At 39.1% G+C, this 20,012-nt stretch overlaps 1 protein-coding gene across 4 annotated transcripts in view; it reads left to right on the top strand.

Annotated features, from left to right (window-relative positions):
* Positions 1–20,012, top strand: part of DNTT (DNA nucleotidylexotransferase) — a 192,861-nt gene that overhangs the window by 15,041 nt on the left and 157,808 nt on the right. The window contains exons 2-4 of one of the 4 annotated variants that reach the window (XM_070945614.1): positions 2,140–2,320; positions 17,266–17,302; positions 17,618–17,694. In XM_070945614.1, the coding sequence (XP_070801715.1) occupies positions 2,140–2,320; positions 17,266–17,302; positions 17,618–17,694 (295 nt within the window). Of the gene's footprint in view, positions 1–2,139; positions 2,339–6,769; positions 6,792–17,265; positions 17,303–17,589; positions 17,695–20,012 lie in introns of all 4 variants that reach the window. The other 3 variants (XM_070945613.1, XM_070945616.1, XM_070945615.1) reach the window with 3 other exon arrangements.

Genomic DNA, 20,012 nt, shown 5'->3' with positions numbered 1-20,012 from the left:
CCCCTGCGCGTGTGCCTGCAACCCCCCACGCTTCCCCACTTTTGGCATGTGATGGCATGGTGGACCTGGTAGGCCCATTTTTTGCCCTCCCCAAGCTCCAGAGGCTTTCTAGGAGCCTGGGGAGGCCGAAAACGGCCTTCCCCACTGCCCCAGAGGCCCCCCGAAGGCCAGAAACAGCCCGTTTCCCAATATCCAGTGGGCCTGGAAGGCCGGAAAATCAGGTGGCTGGCATGCACATGCGCGCTGGAGCTGAGCTAGGGCAACACTCGTGTGCCCACATATATGGCTATGTGTGCACGTGTGCCATAGGTTCGCCATCACAGACATAAGGCATGAAAGGCATCTGGGTGGCTTTGGGCTAGTCCTGTTCTTTTAGCCCAGCTCACTTCTCAGGGGTGTGGTCATGGAGAAAATAGAAGGAGGAGGAGGAAGGAGTATTAGGTATGCTTGCCACCTTGGGTTACTTATAAAAATAATACAGGTAGAACATAAACAATGAAGAGTGAAAGTCAAGGGAAGAAAACGTGAAAATATTTATTCATTCCCTCCGTATCCCTTAAGAACTTTTAAAAGCCTTTATTCTTTCAATGATTTTTTCTGTTTTCTGTTTCTTTTGAGTATTCACATTTCTGTTCTTCACTATAACATCTTGCAGTGTTTACTAAGCCTGGGACGCTAATTAACTGTGCTGGCAAGTCACTGTTTATGTCACTGCCACTGAAAGGGGTCATTCCATCAACTTACATTCTGTGGGTTAATAGCAGGAAATGTTACATAGTTCTAGTATGTATTTGGAGTGGTGTCTTCTAGAAGAGTTGGTTGTTTTGAAGCTGCCTGCACTTGTGTTCATGTACCAAGAACACTTCTGCTAGAACCCCCAGTGAAGTGAAGGGATTATAGGTACACATTTTCTAGATACACAGATACCTTTTAAAACAATTGTGCTAACCCTCTCAGAGAACGCACGTTGTGGCCTGCCCATTTCTAATGTTTTGCGTAATATGCCAAACCAGACTCTGCCATAAGGATGTCTGGTTGAGTAGTGATTTAAGAACAGTTATAATTAGTTACCTAGTCACCCAATCATTAAAGTTTCATTAAAGCCACAACTAAAATATCAGTGTAGCACAGACTGTTATGCTTACATTTAAAGATGTGCTTGCTTGCTATATACAGCACATAGTTCAAAGGGATTGTTTCCTGTATGCTTAACAAATTGTTATGTACAAAGGGTTTACTTTTGAGGATTGAAGTTTAGTGGAAAATATTAGCAATGAAATGCTTAAAATATTTAGCCCAAGAGATTTTTTTGGGCTATATTCCAGACACTGACCAGGCACACAATTTATTCACAAGGCAACGGGGTAATATTAAGATTCTTCATTATTATAGGATCTAAGCATGCCATTTTTTTCATACTGCAGTCATGAAATGGCTGAGAAAAATACAACTTATGAGGCTGTCCCAAAGGTGCTCTTTTAGGTGGCAACTGGAATTTCTTGTTTTTTCTTTGAAGACATTTTGCTTCTCATCCAATAAGCTTCTTCAGCTCTGACAGGATAGTGGGAATGGAAGTTTCAGAGCTGAAGAAGCTCCTTGTATGAGAAGCGAAATGTCTTCAAAGAAAAAACAAGAAAGTCCAGTTGCCTCCTGAAAAAACACCTTTGGGACAACCATGACCTGGATGACTGAGAATCTCTACAGACTTTTAACTTATGAGGCGGTTAATTGATACTAAGTCTGAGTTTTAGAAAATCATTGCAATGTATTAACGTATTTGGAGTTCTTATAACATCAAATTGCATCTCCCTCCCTCCCTCTCTGGCAGTTCTCTTGTTTTGCTGTTATAAAATCTTGCTAAGCACTGCGGTGGCGCAGTGGTTAGAATGCAGTATTGCAGGCTAATTCTGCTGACTACTAGCAATTTGATCCTAATCAGCTCAAGGTTAATTCAGCCTTCCATCCTTCTGAGGTCGATAAAATGACCCAGATTGTTGGGTCCTCATTTGCCGATGATAAACATGCCGATGATAAACCATTTAGAGAGGGCTGTATAACATTGTGAAGGGATATATAAGTCTAAATGCTATTGCTATTGCTTCTCAAGAGGAAGTTTAACCTTTATACTTGTTTTTCTAGTGATTGTGTCACCCACGTTGTGGCTGAGAATAATTCCTGCTCTGAAATCCTCGGATGGCTGCATAAACACAAGATGGAGGACAGCTCAAGATTCAAGATTCTTGATGTCAGCTGGTTGACAGCCTGCATGGAGGTGGGAAGACCAGTGGATTCTGAGAAATATCAGCTTCCTGTAAGTCAAGTGGAACAATGGAACAATGTGAAAGCAATGGGATAGGAAGAGCTGGAAATTGAAAGACGGGTCATGACTGATAGATGGTTAAGCTAGACATCAAAGCTGATTGCATTGATGCTAAATGAGTTAAAACCTCAATAATTTGCTTGCCATTGGAAATTTACAGTAAATTTTGTCAAAATATGGCTATAGAATGTCTTCCTTTGGGAAAAAACCTCTTCAAGGAATAGAAAAGGGACTCAAAATTAATAATAATTACTACTTATTAATACATAAGGTTAATAATCACACAAGACAATTGTCTTTGATATATCCCTTCTTTGCTACTTTAATTTTCCTGCTGCCCAACTGTAATAACCTGCAGTATATTAAAGCAATCTTCTACATGTTCAAACAGGATGAACAATATCAATAATACAAAAACAGTGCAAAGTGACTATATTCTTCATTAAGGCTTCTCTTAGGCTTCTGATTGGCCACTGGGACAAAGAGAAGGTGGGACTAAATGGACCTTGGATGGATTGGAGGCAGCATTATATATACAAAAAGTCTTTACTGAATACATTACTTTGGTTCAATCTTTTTTGTACATAGGATCGGATGACTAAGAGAGAGCGATATTACTTGCAACAGTTTTTCTAATGTGTTAAGTGTCCTCAGAGAAGAACAAAATAATGTTTTAATTTTGTTGTCTGCTGCCCAGAGTCACTTGCCTGTGAGGTGGGTGGCTGTGTAAATTAGATAGATAAATAAATCTCACAAATAATGTTTCTGTTATCATTAGTTAGGACTGCCAGAGCTGTACTACAAAAATCCAGATTGTTCTGTCCCCCTTCCCCACACAGGCAAACACACAACCAGGCACGCTTGCCAAGATTTTATTAAGCAATCAGACTAGAAACCCTTGCAGATAAGAGTTTTGGCAGTAAACTGCGAAATGCCTGCCAAGTCAGTTTTCATTCATAGTCAGCAAGAGAGAGTTTCTCCTCAGTCCGATTCAGTAGCAAAAAGTAATCCACGAAGTAAGAATTGGCCAAGGTCCAATCCATATTTCAGATAACGCGATGTGACTCTCAGGTTTTTAACTTAGACTGTCACAAAGTCTGAAGAGCAATCACACCCACTTTTATTCCTTGTGGGGTGTGGCTCAGTGACTCAGCTCAATCTTTGGCCACGCCTCTTTCATTGCTGCGCACGCTTCTCCGTCTGACGCTGCCTGGGATCAAGCCAGGATTCATCATCCTCGCTCCCTATCTGTTGTTGTTCCAATATGCTTTCCTCCTGGCATATCTTGGCCTTCGGATGGAACCTGAGGCATTGCCAGAGAGGAGGGTCCTGGAGAGGGAGGCCTTGTCAGTTCCTCCCCATCACCTTCTGAGTCCTCTTCCTCTGTTAGGACAGGCTTGGGAGTCGGGGTCACAACACAGATGCATTTTTTTGTCATTAGGAAACAAATGAAGTTATAACTAAAAGCTAGCATGGGTTTGTTAAAAACAGATCATGTCAAAACAATATTATTTCATTCTTTGACAAAGTGACTAAATTAGTAGACCAGCAAAATGCTGTGGACATTTTAAATATATTTAGACTTCAGCAAGGCATTCGACAAAGTAGACCATTACATCTGCATGGTACATGATACATCTACATGGGGGGAAGTAAGCAGTGGGATATTACAAGTTTAGATAGAAGGGGAACTAATCAAATTTGCAGATGACACTAAACTAGCAGGAATAGCTAACCCCCACAGAAGACAAGGTCAGGATCCAAAAAGATAGCTTTGAACAATGAGCCCTATCCAGCAACATGAAATTTCATGTGGAGAAAAGCAATGTTTTACATCTAGGCAGGAAAAACCAATGGTACAAGTATAGATTAGGCGAAACCTGCTCAAAAACAGTAACTGTGAGAGGGACCTTGGAGTCCTAGTGGATGACCACTTAAACATAAGCCAGCCAGCAATGTGCAGCAGCAGCCAAAAAACTAATACAATCATTGGCAGTATAAACAGAAGCCTAGAATCTTAGTACCAGTTTATAAAGTCTTAGTAAGACCACACCTGGAACACTGCATCCAGTTTATATAACCACATTACAAAAATGATGTTGTGATGTTGGAAAAAGTGCAAAGAAGAGCAATTAAGATGATTAAAGGCGTGGAGACAAAAACAGATGAAGAACGGGTGCAGGAATTGGATATGTCTAGTCTAGAGAAAAGAAGGACTAGGGGTGACATGATAGCAGTATTCCGGTATTTGAGGGGCTGCCACAAAGAAGAGGGGAGTCAACTTATTTTCCAAAGCACTAGATGGCAAGACTTCCATCCAACAATGGATGGAAACTAATGAAGGAGAGAAGCAACCTGGAATTAAGGAGAAACTTCCTAACAGTGAGAACAATTAACTAGTGGAACAGCTTGCCTTCAGAGGTTGTAGGTGCTTCATCACTGGAGGTTTTAAAGAAAAGACTGGATAGCAGCCGGTCTGAGTGGCATAGGGTTTCCTGCTTGAGCAGGGGGTTGGACCAGGGGTGAAATGGTCCCGGTTTGGACCGGTTCAGCTGAACCCGGGGTTAGGCCCGGGGTACTTGCAGGACCATCTCCAGCCTCTCTCCCACCGTCCTGTGCGCACTCACAGAGTCGGCCTCCTCAGGGTGCTGTCGGCCAAACAATGTCGGCTGACGGCCCCCAGGAGGAGGGCGTTCTCTGTGGGAGCCCCGACCCTCTGGAATGGATTCCCCACCGAGCTTAGGACAGCCTCTGACCTTCTTTCCTTCCGTCGTGAGCTGAAGACGTGGCTCTTTCGTCAACTCAACTGATCCATTTGTGGGTACACTGCCATAATTTTAAACTGTTTTTAATAGGGTCACTGATTTTAATTTTATTTCATTGTGATTTGTATTGGAAATTGTCATTTTGTAAGCCGCCTTGAGTCCCCAGGGAGAAAGGCGGCATATAAATGGCAATAATAAATAAATAAATAAATAAATAAATAAATAAATAAATAAATAAATAAATAACCTGTAGCGATGGCGGCCAGTGGTTCGGAGAACTGGTAGCAATGGTGGTGCAAAGCTCCGCCCACCCACCCAGTCATCATTACTTCCTGGTTTTAACCAGGAAGTAACCTGTTTTTTACCCTCTGTGCATGTGCAGAAGGGTTTGCGCATGAGCAGAGGGTCCAAGCGCAGAAGTTACGCATGGCACGTGCACTTCCGAACCGGTTAGGAAGGTAAGTAGATTTCACCCCGGGTTGGACTAGAAGACCTCCAATGTCTCTTCCAGCTCTATTCTGATCTTGCCATCTGGATTTTGCAGGAGGTAACAGTTGGTCTGTACAACCTGATGCGAATATAAGACTATTTGAAATTTCTTCAGGCTACTGTGTTGTATAATTCAGCACAGTATGTTTACACTCCGGGTGCATTAAGGCAATTTATGAATTAATGACTGAATTTTGAATGAGTCTGAAAAATGGATCTACTGCATTCAAACGTACAGCAAGAATCCAAAATGCCCCACCAGGTGGAGCTATTGTTTAGAATGTTGCAGGAATTATATTTTTAGCCATTATTGCAGCTGGATTTGTTGAAGAAAAAGGTTTTAAAAAGAGTTAAAAAAATATTGTAAACCTAGAAAAGTACAAAGCTGTATGGTTAGACTTCTTAATACGTAGGCATAAATTAGTGACTAGATACACTGCCTGGCATGGAGGCAGATACCAACTTCAGAATGAATTTTGCAACACAAGAAACAACAAATAAACTGTGTTTTTGAAAGTACACAAATCAAGAGTAAAATATCCACCATAATTAACTAATGTGGCATGTATTAACATGCCCAATCAATAGTGCTAGCACTACTATTTTAGTAGTACTACTAAGAATTAGCAGTTTTTGCCAGCAGTTTTTCCTCAATTATTCTACATGCACCATTGCACCCATAAATCTAAACTAGAGGTATTATTATGATCTAGCATCTGGATTCTAGCTCTTGTCCTCATTTTTGCCCATGGGCATCAGCTTTTAATGGCTACTCCAGTTCTTTTTTAGTCTCATGTCTCTCCCTTCACATGCTCTTTTTCTGAAAACCTTATTTTTCGGACTTATTTTCAGCTCAGGTTCTCCTGGTTGTTTGTTTGTTGGTCTACCTAGTCAGAGTTAATTGCTGACCAAAGAAAGATCAACTCTATGACAACAATTCTCTCATCAGACAGGCTCAATCAGAATCTCTAGGGCTACGTACATCTCTGAGGGTTTAGAGAATAATTCCCAAATCTTCTCCCAAACTGCCTCTAAGTTAGAAACTTGAATGTGAGAGCACCTCACACCTCCTTTCTCTGTTCTCACCTTTGAAGTGGGCTTCCCTAGCTACTGCTCATGTCAAGTAGAGCCCTTGGCCATACAAAGGTTATATACTTGTCTGATGTCATTAAAATATGGATTTTGAAGAGTGAAGTTACCTGCAGCTAACAGCTTGAGTTTTTTCCCCATCTTCTTTCATTTACAATATAGTTCTTTTAAGAAATACAATAGTGTATGTATTTCAATTTTCCATAAGTTGGAAAATTGAATTAATTTCTTATGTTTCATCAATGTATATGCCTGAGGTTGAATTTTTCCAATTTCTCGAAAACCATTTTCACAAAAAGGAATGACGCCAAAGATGGTAGTACTGTGTTTTCCCAAAAATAAGACCCTGTCTTATATTTTTTTGAACCCTGAAATAAGTGCTTGGCCTTATTGCCATGCACTCAAAAGCCCAATTGGGCTTATTATCAGGGGATGTCTTATTTTGGGGGAAACAGGGTATGTATAAATTTGTTCAATTACCCCAACACAAATCTACAAAAGTTACAATTGATCTCATGTCATATATAACAGCATTTATGGATTATCTTTCCAGTCAATTCTCATTGACTTGCTAAAATGGATTTAAAAGAAATTTAATGCTATCAAATGCTCCCAGCAGATTTATTAATTTCAACATCGAAATCATCCAGAGTTTTAAAAGACTTTCTGAAGAATTCATTGTAATTAACTTAAGATTTGTATATCGCCTTTAAATGAAATAGATGTATAGCATTATTGACATGCTATAACTGATGAGATCTATTGATTATAAAGGAATTGCTGAATATGAGTTATTTAAACCAAGGGGGATCCTTGCTTTTTACAAAGCCCATTCTAGTTCATCCCTCTGATATAATTGCAGCATCTCTGGCAATGAGATTTTCCCCAATCTCTGTTTCAATGCTTCCGAGCAATAAAAATAAAAATAAAAAATGTTCATCCTCTTTGTTGCAAAAGAGGATGTTTTGCTGCAAAAGCGTCTTTTCAAGGAAAAAAAAATTCAACATTCCTGATTGAATAAGCATAGGTATTTAAGAAGCTGTTACACGAAGGCAAACTATATACCGTATTTTTCAGAGTATAAAACGCTCCGGACTTTAAGACACACCTACCTTTTTGGGGGAGGAAAACAAGAAAAAAAAATCTGCCTTTGCCTCCCAGCATCCATCTGGTATTCACCTGGCCCATTCATTGTGGCCCATTCACCATGGCCTGTTTGCTGCCATGGCCCTTTTGCCACCCATTTGCTGCCACTGCAGCCTGTTTGGTGTGGCCCATTTGCTGCGGCCTGTTTGCCACTGGCACGGCCCATTCAGCACAGCGCGTTCGCTGCTGCTGTGGCCCATTCGGCACGGCCCATTCAGTGCTGCCTGTTCACTGTTGCAGCTGCCCGTTTGGCGCGGCCTATTTGCTGCTGATCCCCGCTTCCTGGAACCAGCCACAAATGAAACATATGGAGGCTAAAAATGGGGAGTGTGGAGGCCGAAAATGTGATGCGTGGAGGCCGAAAACAGCCAAAGGGCTGGGGCCAGCAGATGGGCATGGCTTCGGCAACATTCGGTGTATAAGACGCACCATAATTTTCACCCACTTTTCGGGGGGAGAGAAAGTGCGTCTTATACTCCGAAAAGTACAGGTAATTCAAGATTATATACATACTGGTGTTAATGCTTCAAGATCTTGACCCTACTTGGAAATATTTTAGAATAACAAAGGGCTTTTGCATGAAAAGTTGGGGGCTTTCCCCAGAAGGAGATGACTTCTTTTGTAGTCCAATGGCAACTCAGCCTCTGTCTGATGTTAAGCGATTTCTGTGCCGTGTGTTGTATAAGATACCCCAAATTAGGTAAATGCATTCACCCCACCCCTCCCCCATCCAACAAGACAGTGGGCACAGTAACATGGGGACATTTAAACTGGGCTCTGGAAATCCAAGAAAAGGCTGAGTGGAGGATAAGTGGTATCCCTGTGGGAAAAACACAGAGTTTAGCAAAAGGATGCTGTTTCTTTTCTTTAAAAAATATGTTTCACAAGCTCGAAATTATATAGAACAGCTCAGTTTGAAAAACACAGTAGTTCCAGATAGATTAGTTCTTTACTGAGATATTTAAGTACTGTAGAAAAGGAAGAGTAGGTACACAGAGAAGCTTTTTTACTGTCATCCCCCTAGATTTCTCTCTCCCTCCCTCCCTCTCTCCCTCCCCCCCTCTTTATCTTTAAAAAACTCAATTTACTTGTAATTTTTGCAATGTATTTTTGAAAGGAAAAAAAAATACTGTGTGTGCATCTGAATCTGTCCTGGCGAGTGAGCTAAATGGGATTCAATAAGTTGCAACAAAATTATTTCAGGCTTGATCATAATTTAAACAGTGAATTATACTTTAATGGTGAATTCTAAAGTACAGACCTTATAAAGTAGCTAAGTGGATGCGCAATTATGTCTCCTAAAAATCAGGGCCAAATGAGAATTATAACAAATAATTTCATACATTTATAGATGATTTCTACAAACTCTTGTTTCCACTCTTTTACAGAAGAGCCGGTTGAAAAAAACACCTATTTGGTGCCTTGGTTCTCAATCCATAATACTCTTACCACCAAAGGATTGAAAAAGTAATCTAGGTGGGAGACAAGATAAGCCTCTGAAATTTGAAGTGCTTAAAATTGTGTCTTGGTAAAAATCACTTATCAAGAAACAAGCAAATGGAGAAGGTCCAAATGGCCATTTTATTCAGTTCAAAATTAGCAGGTTAAGTGGCTGCTTGGTCTCTTAAACCTAGAAATGCCAAGAGCAAAACACCAGGGTCACACAGATCTCACAGAGATAATCAATCAAAGATGGTTTGAGCATCTTCCCAGACTGCAAAAGATTCCAAATAAATAAAGATTTGCTTTGTAACTGATAAGGAAATGGAAGAAACACAAACATTCATAGTGTGAAAACATTAAATTCCTGCAACTACAACCCAACCACTTTGATATATAAAAAGGGCCAAGATTGTACTCATGATTCTTACCAGCTGACCCTGCATTTATAGCAGGAAGAGATAAAGCTGTATGGCAGTACTTATTCTTCAGTGCTGCCTGAACTCTAATTAGTCACTAGCTAATTAGCACAATAATAAAAATTCCATTCTTAAGGATGTTCCAGGAGAGGCATAGAGGACATCTATAAACCTAAAGTAAGTGAACCGCATAACATCATGTAAGTAAACATACAGCTTGATTGAACCTGATTTCTTATTCCAGCCTACCACAAATGTAAATATAAAAGTTATGATTTTCCCGAACGCCATCACTCTGCTAAACAAATAATTCCCTCAACACTGTCAAACTATTTACTAAATCTGCACTACTATTAATCTTCTCATCGTTCCCACCACCCATCCCCTTCCACTTATGACTGTATGACTGTAATTTTCTTGCTTGTATCCTTACGATTTATATTGATATTGTTTCCTGATTGCTTATTTGTATCCTATGACTATCATTAAGTGTTGTACCTTATGATTCTTGATGAACGTATCTTTTCTTTTATGTAAACTGAGAGCATATGCACCAAGACAAACTCCTTGTGTGTCCAATCACACTTGCCAATAAAAAAATTCTATTCTATTCTATTCTATTCTATTCTATTCTATTCTATTCTATTCTATTCTATTCTATTCTATTCTATTCTATTCTATTCTATTCTATTCTATGATGTCTGTATACATATAAATAAGCTTCTCACACTTCTTATACATCTTAAACACATAAATAAGGGAGGTTTGGTGTTTCTTTGATGGTGTGAAAGCTGGGATTTAAGATACAGAAAGTTAAGAATCCCTGTCCGATTAAAATCATCAATCAATCAACTTTTCCTGCTCTTTTGTAATCTTTGAAAACACATCTACTTCCATGTTGCAGTAGATACGTCTCCTTGTTATAGTCACTGATTAAATTTCACGGCACCATTCAACATTGTTGATGTCAGCGGTGGGTTTCCAATATTCTTACCACCGGTTCGCAACATGCGCACACACTCTCTTTGCGTGTGCACCATCCACACATGCGCCCAGCCTTCCGTGCATGTGCCCGGCTTCAAAAATGTGGCTAAATAGGATGGCATTACATCCGGGCGGATGGGCGGTCCTACCTGCAGTCGCCGCTATTGGTTCACCTGAACTAGTACAAACCGGCTGAATAGCACCTCACGTTGATGTGGCTACCTTAGTTACAATAAGCAGGTAGTAAAGAGCATCTTATGGAGATCATAAGAGGAAAGCAAATTATTTGAAATACAATAGGGGATGCTGTTCCAAAGGGCAAGTAACACAATAGAAAAAGCTTGTCTTCTGGGTCCCATTAGATGATGTTGTTTCATAGAAGAAACTGGAACTCTACTGGATCTTGTGGAGCAAGAGAAAAAAAATGAAGATAGGTGATACTGCAAAAAAGATATTTATTTATTTATTTATTTATTTATTTATTTATTTATTTATTTATTTATTTATTTATTTATTTATTTATGCATGCATGCATGCATGCATGCATGCCTGAAAGAGTCAGTGTTGATTTCTGGCGACTTCCAGAACAAGTCCCTGCAGTTTTCTTGGCAAGGTTTTTCAGAAGTGATTTGCCCTTGGCTGCTTCCTAGATCTGAGAGTGTGTGACTGACCCAAGATTATCCAACTGGGTTTGTGCCTCAGGTGGAATTAGATCTCAAAGACCCCTAGTTTCTAGTATGATGCCTTAATTGCTTCACCATACTGACTGTCATGGGGTATAATTGTTGTATCATCAATACAAGTTGGACTACCAGGAATGGTCTTCGAAGCCAACATTACTTGCCTGGGCTTAAATACTTTGCACTTTGACTTGGGTGGGCAGCAATGATATCTCTGACATTTATTATTCAGTCTCATGCAGAAAAATAAGTCTCTAGCTAGGCAAACATTAAATGGAATTTGAAAACCCGTTCAATACTAACTGCTCATGGTAGCTTAGTCATTTGACAGTGTTAGGATATGGTTTGAGCCTAACAAGTTGTCCAGGCAATATATGTGTTCTGTGACTTTAACATGGATATGTATTGTGTGACTTTAAAATTTTTCCTGCTGATTCATTGTAATGCTGAGTCATGCTGTAATTAGATAATCACTAGTTGTAAACGTATTTAAGAAAGGTACTGTAAAATATTCAGTTGATGATAAGCTACCATAGTGTGTGGAGTTGCTACCATTGTGCTATCATCGTTGGATGGATCTGCTACCATCGTGGTTTGTGAACCAGAGTGAGTTTGTTATTCTAACCAACTACTGTTTGTGTGGTAAGAAGAGTTTTTGTATCACTGGACTGATTTAACTGGCAAAGACTTGGATTGATTTAAAAGACTACAAGATTGTTTTTTCACTATAAAGTAAACTTTTGATAAACTAGTTTGCACATCTCTTATTCATTGCTCTCAGCAACGTTTCTCTGTGCTCTACACTCTGCTGGTTGGTAACACAACAACAATATCCTTAACAGACAGTGTGACATTAATAGTCTATCCCTTGCATGAATTTTCATTTACTTTTTTTTATCAGAATTCAAAAGATTGGTTCTTACTTTTAAATTCAATAATAATCAATGACAACCTCAGAAACTTGCAAGCATGTTATCCCAAAGCTGCTTTTTCAAGAGGCAACTGGACTTTCTTGTTTCACTTCTCATCCAAGAAGCTTCTTCAGCTCTGATTGTATGGTGGGGAATGGAAGGATTTATACTCCTTGCAGATAGCTGGCCCTTTGCATTCTTTCAATGACTCTAAAAGAATGCAAATGACCAGCTGTCTGCAAGGAGTATAAGTCCATTTCCCACCATCCAGTCAGAACTGAAGAAGCTTCTTGGCTGAGAAGCAAAAATCTTCAAAGAAAAACAAGCCCAGTTGCCTCTTGAAAAAGCACCTTTGGGACAACCATAATCTGGATGACTGAGAATCTCCATCAAGCATGTTGATGAATTTGACTTGGTACTGTTGCCACAAACTAGTAATTTTAGTGGTGCAAGTGCCATTTTGAAGTATACGTAGCTTTGCACATTAAAGTAACCAGCCAACCATCCCCAAAACATCACATGAAAATTGTGGAGATTCCCAGTTCTACCCATATATATGATATGAATTCCTTTTTCATCCATCACAGCCTTCATTTCTTTTTCTCCTTGGCCCCAAAACTAATCACATTTATTTATTTATTTTTAATTTACAAAGAGTGTTAATTTACTAAAAAAAATGACTGGCCCATTATCATCAATTCAAACAAAGTTTCCACATAAAAAGAGAGAGACATTATTAGCGCCATGGAGCCACAGTAGTTAGAATGCAGTATTGCAGATTGACTCTGCCCACTGCCAAGAATTCAATCCTGACCAGCTCAAGGTTGACCCATCCTACCATCCTTCCGAGATCGGTAAAATGAAGACTCAGATTGTTGGGACCAATAGGCTGACTCTGTAAACCACTTAAAGAGGGCTGTAAAACACTGTGAAGCGGTATATAAGTCTAAGGGCTAGTGCTAGTGCTAGACATCTCCACGCATGTTGATGAATTTGACTTGGTACTGTTGCCACAAACTAGTAATTTTAGTGGTGCAAGTGCCATTTTGAAGTATACGTAGCTTTGCACATTAAAGTAACCAGCCAACCATCCAATGAAGACTCAGATTGTTGGGACCAATAGGCTGACTCTGTAAACCACTTAAAGAGGGCTGTAAAACACTGTGAAGCGGTATATAAGTCTAAGGGCTAGTGCTAGTGCTAGACATCTCCAAGCATGTTGATGAATTTGACTTGGTACTGTTGCCACAAACTAGTAATTTTAGTGGTGCAAGTGCCATTTTGAAGTATACGTAGCTTTGCACATGTCTAGTGCTAGACATCTCCAAGCATGTTGATGAATTTGACTTGGTACTGTTGCCACAAACTAGTAATTTTAGTGGTGCAAGTGCCATTTTGAAGTATACGTAGCTTTGCACATGTCTAGTGCTAGACATCTCCAAGCATGTTGATGAATTTGACTTGGTACTGTTGCCACAAACTAGTAATTTTAGTGGTGCAAGTGCCATTTTGAAGTATACGTAGCTTTGCACATTAAAGTAACCAGCCAACCATCCCCAAAACATCACATGAAAATTGTGGAGATTCCCAGTTCTACCCATATACATGATATGAATTCCTTTTTCATCCATCACAGCCTTCATTTCTTTTTCTCCTTGGCCCCAAAACTAATCACATTTATTTATTTATTTTTAATTTACAAAGAGTGTTAATTTACTAAAAAAAAATGACTGGCCCATTATCATCAATTCAAACAAAGTTTCCACATAAAAAGAGAGAGACATTATTAGCGCCATGGAGCCACAGTAGTTAGAATGCAGTATTGCAGATTGACTCTGCCCACTGCCAAGAATTCAATCCTGACCAGCTCAAGGTTGACCCATCCTACCATCCTTCCGAGATCGGTAAAATGAAGACTCAGATTGTTGGGACCAATAGGCTGACTCTGTAAACCACTTAAAGAGGGCTGTAAAACACTGTGAAGCGGTATATAAGTCTAAGGGCTAGTGCTAGGACTTCAGGGTTTTCTACCACAGCAAAATAGCCAGCGGTTTTGCTTTTTGGGATGCGGGTAGAATTTTCCACAAGATGAAACTTTGTGACTAAGAGGATCCATGTCCCATCTTGAACCAGTTATGTGATTGATTTTTTTTTCCCACCTGAATGTCCATACTCATTGTGGTCTTCAAAAATGGCTATACTTTACATATCTCTTTGGTTCTGGACATCTATAGCAGTGGTCCCCAATGTTTCCGGCTTTGCAGACTGGTGGAGGTAGGGAGGAAGAGGGGATGGTTCCATGCAAATGATGTGCGCACATGTACCGCAAATGCAGCTGATCACACAGGTGGAGCTGCACATGCGCTCGCCTCCCGATTCTGCGGCCCGGTTCTGAACAGGTCACAGCCCAATAGTGGGCTGCAGCCCAGGGGTTGGGAACTTCTAGTCTATAGAAATGGTTCACCTCAGCAGGTCCCAGGTTCTAGAATTTATTGTCCTATGGAGTCCAGCTAAGCACCTCATTGATCATGTTTAAAAGGTGAGTTAAAACAACCCCGTTTCTGTATACTTTATTATGTTGTTTAATGCTCTTGATAGTTTCTTCATGCCGTCTCTGTGTGTGCCTCCATGACACAGTTTATTACTTAATCTTCTAAAAAGAGTTTGACTGCTGTGGTAGACAATGTATGAGAGTATCTGATCTCACCCTCATAGTCTCTTAGAAGAGCTAAAACAATAATTTTTTTCTTTATTGCTTCCTTTTATGGGTGCCACTGAGATGCTGAATGGAATTTGTTTTAATTTGATTATCTCATTGGGTGGAGTGAGCCATTTTAATTTGATTTGTTTTCAGGCTGTTCTAAATTATCGGTACTGACTTTGTGCAGGCAATATGTTTTATTATTCTACATCCTCACAACATCCCTTTTCTTTTGATCTCTAAGATAGCTGATAAGTATATTGAATAAATTAACTAAACAATTATTGTCTCAACTGACGTTTGAATATCCCCAATTTTGTAATTATTTGATTACCTGAACATTTCCTTGTTTTAGATCAATTACATTATCATTTCTAGTTAAAACTAATTGGAGCTTGATTGTGGAGAACGCAAATACTTTTTTAAGTACACAATTTGCTCTTCTATGCTGATATCCTAAATTTGCCTTATTCTGCCTAATTATAGCATCAAATCCTAGCAGTTTTCTCTCACCTCCTAGGTAAGAGTGACCTTTCTGCAGTGGGCAGGTCTTGTCACTCTACTAGAGTCCAATATTTGTCACTGACCCTCATCTAAAATTAGCTGATCGTAACATAAGCAATGTCTATTTCATGTAGCTCCAATTAAATTACAGCAGAATTAATTTGAAAACCCTTAAAAACCAATTAACCTTTATTTCAACTCTTCCTTATTTCTAGAGGTGGCAAAGTAGCCTACACTAAGCTCATTCAGATAGCAAAGCATCACAAGCTGCTTTAAACATATTCATAGCAGAGTATTTTCGCTCTGTTTTTATTTCATTACAATTTTTATATGAATTCTACTCTGGGTTTTGGTTATACAAAGTTCATTTGAGATTTCTGTTAATCATTCTGTTTGTGTAGAACTGAATTGGTGTTACTCCTACAGTACATATGGGATAGTGTAGTTATGCCTTTCAGTCAGAAGTACAAAGTTTCTGTTTAATCCGATTCTCCTATGTTAACTCTTCCATTTTCCTGAAAACAATTCTGTCTAAATCAAGGAAATATTATTGTATTTCAAGGCAGAGACTAGACAATTGGTGAGAATTCAGGACTCAAAAAAATTTACAAGAAAAGGAAAAGAGAGGAATAATAAAACAAGCAGTGTTCCGATATCTCAGGGGTTGCCACAAAGAAGAGGGAGTCAAGCTATTCTCCAAAGCACCTGAGGGCAGGACAAGAAGCAATGGGTGGAAACTAATGAAGGAGAGAAGCCACTTAGAACTAAGGAGAAATTTGCTGACCATTAAACAATTAATCAGTGGAACAACTTGCCTCTAGAAGTTGTGAATGCTCCAACACTGGAAGTTTTTAAGAAGAGATTAGATAACCATTTGTCTGAAGTGGTGTAGGGTTTCCTGCCTAAGCAGGGAGTTGGACTAGAAGACCTCCAAGGTCGCTTCCAACTCTGTTATTCTATTCTATTCTATTCTATTCTATTCTATTCTATTCTATTCTATTCTATTCTATTCTATTCTATTCTATTCTATTCTATTCTATTCTATTCTATTCTATTCTATTCTATTCTAAGCAGATCTAGGATAGCCCTGATTGCTTAACCCAAAATGAAAACTCTATATAATTCTTCTTGTTGCCTACTTAATGCCTGCATGATGACAGGATGATGACATCCTGAATAAAAACATGAATATGTATGTTTAAAATGTTTGTGCTTCTCCTTAAGGCCACATATTGATTGTTAACTGGTTGGGTCTATGGGTAGGCCTACACATAAACCCAACACAGGTTTTTTATGCTCTTTTGAAAAACATTTATCTAAGTGTCCAAGTGTTCTGTTTATTAACAAAAGGAATGAACAAATGGATAAATAGGTCCTACCTAACTTTCTAATTCCTATAATTTTGTAGGTCTTGCATCGCAAGGAAATTAATAATTATGTGCATGGAGCATGGACTCTATATGTTGGACTCGTCCCATAAATCTTAAAATTTTTCAAATGGGACAACAAGGAAGAGCTTTATCTGTATCCACTTTAATGTGAATAGAAGATAAATAGATAGAATTCTTTATTGGCCAAGTGTGATTGGACACACAAGGAATTTGCCTTTGGTGCATATGCTGTCAGTGTACATAAAAAGACAAGATATATTTGTCAAGAATTACAAGGCGCAACACCCAGAGACAGTCATATGGTACAATAAGCAATCAAATCATACTAGGAAACAATCAATATCAGTATAAATTGCAAAGATATAAGCAACAAAGTTACAGTCATGCAATCACAAGTGGGAGGAGATGGGCGACAGGAACGATGAGGAGACCAATAGCAATAGTAATGCAGCCTTAGTGAGTAGTTTGACGGTGTTGAGGGAATTATTTGTTTAGCAGAGTGATGGCATTCAGGAAAAAAATGTTCTTGTCTCTAGTTGTCTTGGTGTACAGTGCTCTATAGCATCGTTTTGAGGGTAGGAATTGAAACAATTTATGTCCAGGATGTGAGGGGTCTGTAAATATGGTCGGAGGTGATTGTGCAGAACATATACTTATGAGAGATCAAGATACTCATTTGAAATGGTTTGAAACCTTTGTTCTCCGACTTGTTGGATTGACAAATGGTATCTTTTCTCCCCATCTACTTAGGTAGATGAAGATCATTCTGCTACTCGAGATATTGGTGGAATTCGCATTTCCCCGTATGCCTGCCAGAGAAGGACAACTTTAAAGAATTACAACCAAAAGTTGACGGTAATATATATATATATATAGTTTTACTGCCAAGGTTAAAGGAATTTTGCTAATATTTTAATACAGAAGTCGTGAGTCATAAATCTGTGGTTCATATACTCATAGAAATATCTGTTCCAGTTTTTCTTTCCCCCATTTGGAAAGAATTCCTGCAAATTACAGGATTTGGATTTATTTTTAAGCAAATATAACATACAATGTTTGGATAATTTTGAATTAAATCTTACATATTTACAAACTCTTTGGTCATAAAGCTCTGTATAGGTGATGCAGTCCCGTGCACAATTTAACACTGAGAGACAAGGAGCTTTTTCCCATTGTTACACATTGTTAGTGATGTCATTGAACTTGAATCTCCATAGGTAAAATGGAATTTTCTGCACTGGAGGCCTTTGATATGCATGGAGAGGCTTCTATGTGAGCTGCAACCTAATAATTTCTGGAGTTTATTACCTTGAACACATTTTCTGAGAATAGTGGTTCCAATACATTGGCAGGTAACAATTGGCCAAAGATACTTGAGAATGAATGACAGTTCCTTTGATCTCATCCATCCAGAGTTATTGGAGCTACTTGTCAAATGGCTGGGAATTGTGCCTGAGTGAAGAAAATGCAGAGACAGATCCATTCTTAGCTAATCAGCATCCTGCAAGGAGGAAGTGTGAAGGAAATATGCACGCCATTAGCCTTTTTCCACATGGTTACTTAGTTCAATTCACACACACAGTCCCAGCATCATAAACTGACACCAGAGAGTGTGAATCACACCCTGTTTTCTTTCTTTCTCTGTGTTTTCCTCTCTCTTTATATGTGTGCAGGAGAAGCCAACTCAAACAGCTCTGTTTCTTTCTCAAATAAATCTTCATAGCTATTGGCTGCAGGAATCTCTGAGATAAATTTATCTCTCTTGGGATCTGAAGAGCAATGGAAGATTAACATAGAGTATAGCAACTGCTCAGAGTTGCTATTGAATGGACAACAAACAAACCCAGCAATAAATAAGCAATTAGAAAACTGCTGGCCATGCGGTCAATCATAAAACTGGAGTGGGTTTTGTAAAACATCTATTTCAATTTCTTTTTCATGCAGGAAATTAATAATTAGGGTATTTCCACAGGTCTCCAGGATCTGCTTGGAAACACCCTTGCAAAGGAGAGACCACTACCCATCTGAAAGCTTGATAAATGAAACTTTTTGTCAAAATTCTTCTCCAATAGTAAGATAGGTGGTGGCCTCCGTTAGAATAAAAATCCATCTGGTTCAGTTCCAAGCTGGAAGAAAGACGCTGGAAACAACATGGAGGCTGATTGGAAAGAAAGTTTATTGATGAAGCAAAACCACCAGCAGCATGCGGTTCTGGGGCAGCTGACCAAATGATTGAATGAGTGGATCGATCTTTATAGGTTTCTGTAACTTTGAAGTTTGAACTGTTCTGGGGGGCTGTGCAATGAAAGGGCTTGTGTCTTTTGTTAAATGGCGGTGGGTTAATCCTATTATGTCCTAAAGGGTCATGTCCTGTTCTTAGAATTTTGGGTGGAGGAGAATGTAAATTTTAATCACATTCTTGGAGGGGAAGTTCTTTTGTTTTGTGAATATGCTGGCCCAATCTTTCTTAATGGGCACAAAATATCTGCTGGGAGCTATAAAGAAAGACTGAGTCTGCCTTCTGTCTCTAAGAACATGGTTTCCATTTCTCCTTTAGGGAAATATAATATTCTGCCTTTTTAAATATTTCCCAAAATATTTCATTCTTCTGTGTGTGGGGGGCTTCCCACACCTCTGATAGTTTTAGTGTGTGCCAGCTGAGATCTTCAAGCTGCATTTTTTTTTTTTAATATTGGTAGTGGCATTTACAATCAAATGATTTGAAGAGTGAAGAGTGATTGAGTTCTGAGCTTGGCAAACACCGAATCAATCACATGGTTGTTTCAGAGCACAGTCATTAACAATCTGCTGTAATCAATTAGAGCTCTTCACCCTGCAGGATTCATTCTGACTTGGAACTCTGAATCCACTGAAACTGGAAGTAAAATGCTGTTATTTCAACCACATATTTGGGGGGTGGGGGTGGGGGTGGGGAAGAAAATTAATAATGTAATTAAAGTTTTTAGAATAAAAATTATTAAGTTAGTCAGTGAAATAAGTATTTTATTTTTTGATTATCTAAATCAGGGATGTCAGACTCGCATCATCATGTTATCGGCACGTGACTTATTGTGACTTTTTCCTCCTTCACTAAAACGGGGGAGGCCTGGCCAGTGCATGATGCATCTGGCCCAGGGGCCGCGAGTTTGACACCCTTGATCTAAATAGTATCA

This window comes from Pituophis catenifer, unplaced genomic scaffold (genome assembly GCF_029215685.1).
Source record: "Pituophis catenifer annectens isolate HBS135680 unplaced genomic scaffold, rPitCat1.0.hap2 SCAF_6, whole genome shotgun sequence".
Taxonomy (NCBI): Eukaryota; Metazoa; Chordata; class Lepidosauria; order Squamata; family Colubridae; genus Pituophis; species Pituophis catenifer.
The sequence above is the reverse complement of the archived record's forward strand: the minus strand, read 5'-3'. Positions and strand labels throughout refer to the sequence as shown.